We start from the raw sequence: 9,539 nt of genomic DNA on the forward strand, positions 1-9,539 counted from the left end.
AAATAAATAAATAAACAATAAATATTCTGTATGGGAATTTTACTTTTTCACAAATAAACTACAGTGGATTATTTAAACATCTTTTAAAAATTAATAATTTATTGCACTATGACCATCAGATTTCTTTCATTACATAATTTATTTTATTTAAAAACTGTCACATCATAAGCAAAGAAAATGCAAAGCTTTCCAAAGTAGCAAATACATTTTGCATATTCATAATATACATAATCATTTCAATGTTCACAGTATCATTAAATAGATATTAGATAAATAGATAAATTATAATGTAGTCCTTTAAATGAATAGTTGATTACATTGCGACGGGAATAATAAACTCCGATAGAAGTGCAGATACATGAAACATAAACGGCATCATATCTGTGTCATCTGAGGGTCCTTTATCTCCTATATCTGTGACACACTTTAACAGAAAGCCTGAGTCGCTTTTACACATTGTCAGGGTTGTGCAAAAATATGAACAAATCATAATAAATCTGACCGTCAATTTTCAAATCTCTTCTGAGTGTCTGCATTTATTCTTTAAAGCCCCTTTTCCCCTTTCCTACAAATAGAAAAAGAGAAAAGACCATTATAGCACATACGTTATTTTTTTACAAAAGATTAAAGCACTTTATTATTAGTGTCAAAAGCAACAACAACACAATAATAATAATAATAATAATAATAATAATAATAATAACTAAACTTACCTATTATTCACTTTTACTTTTTGTTTTCGATTGTTCTTGGTTCCTCCTGCTCCTGTACTGTTGGTACTGTTGAAAGATGGTTTTCACTTATCAATGATTCTGTGTTAAAGCTGCAAATATCAACCACAGCTAACCAAGTTACCCATCAACCCAAAACATAGTATCCTCTATATGGAGGTAAAAATAAGATTGTGTGTTGTGTGTTTTGTTTTTAACACATCTGTTTCGAGAGTGTACACACACAACCATGCACACACACACACAGATAAGGTGTACAGATGTGTAAATACTGTACATATTTGTTTTATGTAGCATGTGCTAGCTGTGTTTTTAGCAGCCTTCCACTCACCGAACGAGGCTCCAGTCGCTCCACGTGGAGTTGCACAGGGCGTCCTGCGCTCGGACACACACCAGGAAGCCTCTTCTCACTGGCCACTGCAGGCCCTCTGTGGTGTGCAGCTGCGCAGAGCCAGGAACACAAAACAATCAGCCCTAAAAACAATCATCACTAAAAACAATCATCACTAAACAATCATCACTAAACAATCATCACTAAAAACAATCATCACTAAACAATCATCACTAAACAATCATCACTAAAAACAATCATCACTAAACAATCATCACTAAACAATCATCACTAAACAATCATCACTAAAAACAATCATCACTAAAAACAATCATCCCTAAACAATCATCACAAAACAATCATCACTAAAAACAATCATCACTAAAAACAATCATCACTAAACAATCATCACTAAACAATCATCACTAAACAATCATCACTAAAAACAATCATCACTAAACAATCATCACTAAACAATCATCACAAAACAATCATCACTAAAAACAATCATCACTAAACAATCATCACTAAACAATCATCACTAAACAATCATCACTAAACAATCATCACAAAACAATCATCACTAAAAACAATCATCACAAAACAATCATCACTAAAAACAATCATCACTAAACAATCATCACTAAACAATCATCACTAAAAACAATCATCACTAAAAACAATCATCCCTAAACAATCATCCCTAAACAATCATCACTAAAAACAATCATCACAAAACAATCATCACTAAAAACAATCATCACTAAACAATCATCACTAAACAATCATCACTAAACAATCATCACTAAACAATCATCACTAAAAACAATCATCACTAAACAATCATCACTAAACAATCATCACTAAAAACAATCATCACTAAAAACAATCATCACTAAAAACAATCATCACTAAACAATCATCACTAAACAATCATCACTAAAAACAATCATCACTGAACAATCATCACTAAACAATCATCACTAAACAATCATCACTAAAAACAATCATCACTAAACAATCATCACTAAACAATCATCACTAAAAACAATCATCACTAAAAACAATCATCACTAAAAACAATCATCACTAAACAATCATCACTAAACAATCATCACTAAAAACAATCATCACTAAACAATCATCACTAAACAATCATCACTAAAAACAATCATCACTAAAAACAATCATCACTAAAAACAATCATCACTAAACAATCATCACTAAAAACAATCATCACTAAACAATCATCACTAAACAATCATCACTAAAAACAATCATCACTAAAAACAATCATCACTAAACAATCATCACTAAACAATCATCACTAAACAATCATCACTAAAAACAATCATCACTAAACAATCATCAAAAAACAATCATCCCTAAAAACAATCATCACTAAAAACAAATATTATAAAAACAATCATCACTAAAAACAATCATCACAAAACAATCATCACCAAAAACAATCATCACTAAAAACAATCATCACTAAAAACAATAAAAAAGAATCATCATTAAAATAAACCTCTGCTGTACACAACTTCTGGTAAATGGTAAATGGCAGGCATTTATATAGCGCCTTTATCCAAAGCGCTGTACAATTGATGCTTCTCATTCACCCATTCATACACACACTCACACACCGACGGCAATTGGCTGCCATGCAAGGCCCCGACCAGCTCGTCAGGAGCATTTGGGGGTTAGGTGTCTTGCTCAGGGACACTTCGACACAGCCCGGGCGGGGGATCAAACCGGCAACCCTCCGACTGCCAGACGACTACTCTTACTGCCTGAGCCATGCCACCCCGTTCTGTACACAAAACTGGTGAACCTGCTCTAGTGGAACCGACATCAGTGGTGCCGACACAGCCTCTCACTCACAAGAACTACACCAGTTCATTCCAGTTCACGTAACAGTGTTGTAAAGTGTTGCCAGAAGTTGCCCAGCATCCTCATTCCTAGCCCCTCCCTGCAGAATTCCCGGGCCCTCCCTGCAGAATTCCCGGCCCCTCCCTGCAGAATTCCCAGCCCCTCCTTGCAGAATTCCCAGCCGGGATGAGGGAGCGGCGGATTGGGCTTACCGCCATCCTGCACCTCCTGCGCCCGTGGCCCTCACAGTCACAGTTGTGCCTCCGTGAGATCTCCTTCACCTGGAAGGTGAGCGGGAAATAGGATCCGGGGGTGCTCCAGGTGTCGGGGTAGCCCCACTCAAGGGAGCGTGTGTCCAGCCTGGTCACCGGGATCCTGTCCGGCTTCACTGGGGACACGGGAGACAAGGCGCAGCGTTTAGCCTCGCCCTGTCCCTGACCCGCCCCTGATCCGACCCTGCCCCTGACCCATCCCTGACCCAGCCCTGACCCGCCCCTGACCTGCCCCTGACCCTGACCCATCCCTGACCCATCCCTGACCCAGCCCTGACCCGCCCCTGACCCTGACCCATCCCTGACCCATCCCTGACCCGCCCCTGACCCGCCCCTGACTTGTCCCCGTCCCGTAAATTGTGTGGTATTATGAGTGTCTAAGTCGCCGTTGCGTCAGGCTGTGTTACTCATCGTTCCGCACCTATGTCAGCGATGTAGAAGGCCTGCGTGTACTTCTCCACGCGGAACTGGTTCTTCACGTACACGGCCAGCGTGATGCGCCTCCTCTCCTCGCTGTACGGACAGTGGGAGTGGTCTCGACAGGTGATGGACTGCCCGCTTGGACCCAGAGTGCAGGTGAGCTCTACGGAGGAGCTGAGGACAGAGAAATCGCTCTTTCAGCCTCTCACTGTCATCCATCTGTTTCACTGTAAACCAGACCGCCACAGATAACAATAAAGTGCCTAAAAACTTACAAATGCTCATAGCTGGGGCAGTTCCTAGTAGGTACCTGAAACTGTACTCCTAGCCAGCAATATATGATGAATTTGTACGTCTTTTTGCTTGGAAAATGTACATACTCGGGGTGGCCTGTAGCGTAGTGGTTAAGGTAAAGGATTGGGACCCACAAGGTTGGTGGTTCTAATCCCGGTGTAGCCGTAATAAGATCCGCACAGCCGTGGGGCCCTTGAGCAAGGCCCTTAACCCTGCATTGCTCCAGGGGAGGATTGTCTCCTGCTTAGTCTAATCAACTGTACGTCGCTCTGGATAAGAGCATCTGCCAAATGCCAATAATGTAATGTACCCAAATAAAATATTACTGTACGTTCACAGGGTACATTTGGGAAATTTGATCCCAAAAATGTTACTTTATTTGTGCATGCATAATGTGCTGTAGGACAATAGTTTCAGAGTGAATTCTTACATACCTATAAAACGTAGGGCCAGTTTCATGGACACAGACTAAGCTTGAGTCTTGTGTGGAGAATCTCCACTCAAAGTAGAATTTAGACTAGGCTTAATCTGCGTCTGTAGTGTTTTGTTTGGGCTTCATGATTAACAGGTAAGAATAGACTTTTTGAAAGACTTTTTGCATAAACACCCCACCTGCGCGTAGCAGTTACTGTATGCTGGGACAATGTAGATCTATTCTGAGGCTGCTACACATACAGTTAGAGTTCTCATTTACCAGCAGCACAAAAACGCTGACACTGTTTCAGAACATTTGTGTTCTTCAGGTAATTTATTTTCTCAGTAACCTGGGAAACTTGCTGTAAAACCCAGGAGGTTTTCATGCTTCCCCCTCCCCACCATTTCAGCTTGTGCTGCTGTCACTGTACGCAGGTGTGCAGGTGTAACAGGTGTGCAGGTGTGCAGGTGTGGAGGTGTAACAGGTGTGACAGGTGTGGAGGTGTAACAGGTGTGCAGGTATGGAGGTGTAACAGGTGTGGAGGTGTGCAGGTGTAACAGGTGTGCAGGTGTGGAGGTGTAACAGGTGTGCAGGTGTGGAGGTGTAACAGGTGTGCAGGTGTAACAGGTGTAACAGGTGTGCAGATATGGAGGTGTAACAGGTGTGCAGGTGTGGAGATGTAACAGGTGTGCAGGTGTGGAGGTGTGCAGGTGTAACAGATGTGGAGGTGTGACAGGTGTGCAGGTGTGCAGGTGTGGAGGTGTAACAGGTTTGCAGGTGTGCAGGTGTAACAGGTGTGCAGGTGTGGAGGTGTAACAGGTGGGGAGGTGTGGAGGTGTAACAGATGTGGAGGTGTGGAGCTGTAACAGGTGTGACAGGTGTGGAGGTGTGGAGGTGTAACAGGTTTGCAGGTGTGGAGGTGTGGAGGTGTAGCAGGTGTGCAGGTGTGGAGGTGTAACAGGTGTGGATGTGTGCAGGTGTAACAGGCGTGGAGGTGTGCAGGTGTAACAGGTGTGGAGGTGTAACAGGTGTGCAGGTGTGGAGGTTTAAGAGGTGTGCAGGTGTAACAGGTGTGCAGGTGTAACAGGCGTGGAGGTGTGCAGGTGTAACAGGTGTGCAGGTGTGGAGGTGTAACAGGTGTGCAGGTGTGGAGGTTTAAGAGGTGTGCAGGTGTAACAGGTGTGCAGGTGTAACAGGTGTAACAGGTGTGCAGGTGTGGAGGTGTGCGGGTATGGAGGTGTTACAGGTGTGCAGGTGTGGAGGTGTGGAGGTTTAACAGGCATTTCACAGCTGCAATTTGTATCATTAATAATTGAACATCAATTAGCTTTACCGACTCGCAGTCACCAGGAAGAGATCAGGAGCTCTCTCCTTCCTGGTCTGGCTCCACCTCCAGGAACACTGAAAAACTCCACTGTAGTTTTTAGACAAACAGTGAAGGTAGTCTGGAAACAAACAGATAGACCACATCTGGGGTCAGCCATAACACCTGTCCGTGTGTGTGTAGTTACATTACTGCTTAAGATCAGTATCTTTTTACTACTAGTACTACTACTACTAATACTAATACTAATGCTACTACTACTACTACTACTACTACTAATTCGACTACTAATACTAATACTAATGTCCCTGTCTTTGCCATTGCCATAATCATAATCATGATCATAAAAAGGTGCCCTCAGACTCCAGTCCTCAGACTCCAGCTGTTCTGTATGTGCACTTCCTGTCCCGGTGGGAGTACCTGAGTCAGGTGACCTGTCCAGAATCCTCCTGTCCATGGCCTGCACCAGCACCAGTGTGTGGTTGAGCAGCGCCCCGGATTGGGCATGGCAGGTGTAGTTCCCGCCCTGCATCATCACCACGTTGACGTTCACCTGGTTGCCCTGGGCAACCTCTCTGCCTTTGATCCTCCAGACGATGGTGTCACGCTCGTAGGATTCTCCACAGAGCAATGGCACCTGGGTCATAGAGAGGCCCCTCTCTCGCACCACCACCATGACTGCAACAACATCAACAACATCAACATCAACAACGTCAACATCAACAACAACAAAAACATCAACAACATCAACAATAACAACAACAATATCAACATCAACAACAACATCAACAACAACAACAACAACAACAATATCAACATCAACATCAACATCAACATCAACAACAACAAAAACAACAACAACAACAACAAAAACAACAACAACAATAACAACAACAACATCAACATCAACAACATCAACAACAAAAACAACAACAATATCAACATCAACATCAACATCAACAACATCAACAACAAAAACAACAACAATATCAACATCAACATCAACAACAAAAACAACAACAAAAACAACAACAACAACAATATCAACATCAACAACAATAACAACAACAATATCAACATCAACAACAACATCAACAACAACAACAATAACAACAACAATATCAACAACAACATCAACAAATAATAATAATAATAATAATAATAATAATAAAAGTAATAATAATAATAATAATAAATAAAAACATACATAAATAAATATAAATAATAAAAACAGCAACAATAACAACAGTGATCTTAAGGGATAGTGCTGGATCATGGTAAACTACAATACACTCCAGAAATAAATGAATATACTGATTAGGCTTAAATTTCAAATATAATATAGCTATTCCATTTTTTAACTACAAACTAATGTATTAGTTACAGGAATATTTATGCATTAGTAAACCATAGGATAAACATATAACTAGTTAACCATTAACAAATACATGAACTGTTTTTAATTGTTGTTAACATGAATCAACTAGTAACCTGGTAAGAGCAGTCGCCTGAAGTGACACCTAACCCCTAAATGCTCCTGACGAGCTGGTCGGTGCCTTGCATGGCAGCCAATCGCCGTTGGTGTGTGAGTGTGTGTATGAATGGGTGAATGAGAAGCATCAATTGTACAGCGCTTTGGATAAAGGCGCTATAGAAATGCCAACCATTCACCAGTTACCATAGTGTTACCCAAATTTAGTTGGCAATGGGTAGCTGTCACTGTTCTCCAGATTAAAATAAGGTTTATACACATCGCTTAGACATGATGCCCCAGGCTAAAGCTGACACACACAGTGGACAGGCAGAAGGATAAAATCAGGTTTATACACATCGCTTAGACATGATGCCCCAGGCTAAAGCTGACACACACAGTGGACAGACAGAAGGATAAAATCAGGTTTATACACATCGCTTAGACATGGTGCCCCAGGCTAAAGCTGACACACACAGTGGACAGACAGAAGGATAAAATCAGGTTTATACACATCGCTTAGACATGATGCCCCAGGCTAAAGCTGACACACACAGTGGACAGACAGAAGGATAAAATCAGGTTTATACACATCGCTTAGACATGATGCCCCAGGCTAAAGCTGACACACACAGTGGACAGACAGAAGGATAAAATCAGGTTTATACACATCGCTTAGACATGATGCCCCAGGCTAAAGCTGACACACACAGTGGACAGACAGAAGGATAAAATCAGGTTTATACACATCGCTTAGACATGATGCCCCAGGCTAAAGCTGACACACACAGTGGACAGACAGAAGGATAGGGACACAGATGGTTTACCGTTGGGTTTGAGTGTGTAGTAGGTCGCGGTCCCCTTTACACACTGCAGACTGAGCAAGAGGAGGCAGAACACGCACAAATCCATCTGATGAGGGAAAATAAAGACACACGTTAACAATTCAAACCCAAACCGTCAAAGACAGGCCTAATTTCAGCTCTCCCGCCTGAATAAAACTGATTATTGCCATTTCAGTCATAGGCATCCATGGTCTGTGACATTATTTTGAAGTATCACTTCTTACAAAAAATGTAATTGATGAATTAAAAATGAGAAACACTTTAAAATAACTGTGTGGGTACCAGCAGTACCCTCCAATAAGAACACTGTACAATCAGCTTCCATGAATTGGCATTTGTTAATGATTAACTTATTATAAGTTTATCCTATGGTTTGCTGATGTATAAATCATGTAACAAATATGTTAGTTAGGTGTTAACAAATGCATTAACTAAGTACAAATGTATTTGTCCATCATTAATTCATGTTAACAACGACACTAATTATTTCAAACTCATGAACCTTATTGTAAAGTGTGACCAGAAAATGATTCCCCTAAATGTACTAGTATCATGTATAAAGGAATATTCACACTCACGCCATACCTTCAGAAATGTTGCTACGTATACAAATAAGCAACACTGATCACATATGCATATTCTGTATCTTCACCTACAACTACAATTTTTTCATTTATTTTATAGTTTTAGAATAATTTTATTTGTGCTGTATACTCGAAAGTGTGAGACAAATAAAGTAATATATTATTATTATTATTATTATTATTATTATTATTATTATTATTATTATTATATTATAACAACATTGAGCCAACATTAGTAATGTTTACTGTCCTGTACTCACCTTCTGAGAGCTGTTTTCAGGCGCTGTTTATTGTCTCTCTAAAATCTGGCCTCTTATATACGAGGAGAAGTGTAAGGCAGAAATCCCAGAGAGAAGAAAGTACAGACGGTAGAGGAACTATGCGACACACACAGTGCTCTCTGTGCCTTGTGAAACTACAATGGAGATGAATGCCAGAGGAAGTCAGGCTGACTTTATCTCTGTTTGTCTCACTTCAGCACTTTCTCCTGCTCTCTCTCCCTTTTAGTAATAACCATTTAACATTTAAAATCAAACGTATGAACTCAAAATAAACAATCTGTACAAAGCAGTGAGGGTGTATGTTTGGGCCAGTTGAATTAATGTCACTAAACTGAAAGCATAATTGTTGTTTTTATTTCCACACACAGGTAACGGATGTGGCAGTCCTGCACCCCAGCACTGGGTTATGTGTCCTTAAGTGGTTCCTTTAAGAGCAAATTAATTAAGCAAACTGCACAGCATGCTGTCTTTTATTTAATAAAACATCTTACAAAGTAACAAATGAGTTACCTCACCATCAACATCATCATCATCATCATCGACAACTACCTTGACAACAACCATTGATTTATGAAGAAGCTTTTTATGAAGTTATTCATAATTAATTTTTTTTTTTTGGGAGGTGTATTAAGCAGTCATTGTTAATATGCTGTCGATTGTTAATATGCTTTTATTGGTGTGTGTGTGAGTGTGTGT

At 40.5% G+C, this 9,539-nt stretch overlaps 1 protein-coding gene across 1 annotated transcript; it reads right to left on the bottom strand.

The window, feature by feature from the left end:
• Window positions 1-456: 456 nt before the first annotated feature.
• Window positions 457-8,961, bottom strand: il12ba (interleukin 12Ba). Its single transcript, XM_061236241.1, has 9 exons — window positions 8,823-8,961; window positions 7,961-8,045; window positions 6,083-6,340; window positions 5,672-5,783; window positions 3,631-3,803; window positions 3,150-3,325; window positions 1,063-1,172; window positions 714-779; window positions 457-565 (listed from the first exon to the last, which is right to left on the bottom strand). Exons 2-9 carry the CDS (start codon window positions 8,043-8,045, stop codon window positions 544-546), a joined length of 1,002 nt encoding a protein of 333 aa, XP_061092225.1. The 5' UTR covers window positions 8,823-8,961; the 3' UTR covers window positions 457-543.
• Between the last annotated feature and the right edge of the window lie 578 nt (window positions 8,962-9,539).

The sequence above is a fragment of the Conger conger genome, chromosome 3, assembly GCF_963514075.1.
Source record: "Conger conger chromosome 3, fConCon1.1, whole genome shotgun sequence".
In the NCBI taxonomy this organism is placed as follows: Eukaryota; Metazoa; Chordata; class Actinopteri; order Anguilliformes; family Congridae; genus Conger; species Conger conger.

Coding starts and splice junctions, on each gene's coding strand:
- il12ba (XM_061236241.1), bottom strand. CDS start 8,045: ATGGATTTGTGCGTGTTCTGCCTCCTCTTGCTCAGTCTGCAGTGTGTA. Junction 3,326..3,630: donor CTTCTACATCGCTGACATAG/GTGCGGAACGAT, acceptor CCGTGTCCCCAG/TGAAGCCGGACAGGATCCCG. Junction 780..1,062: donor AGCGACTGGAGCCTCGTTCG/GTGAGTGGAAGG, acceptor ATCTTTCAACAG/TACCAACAGTACAGGAGCAG.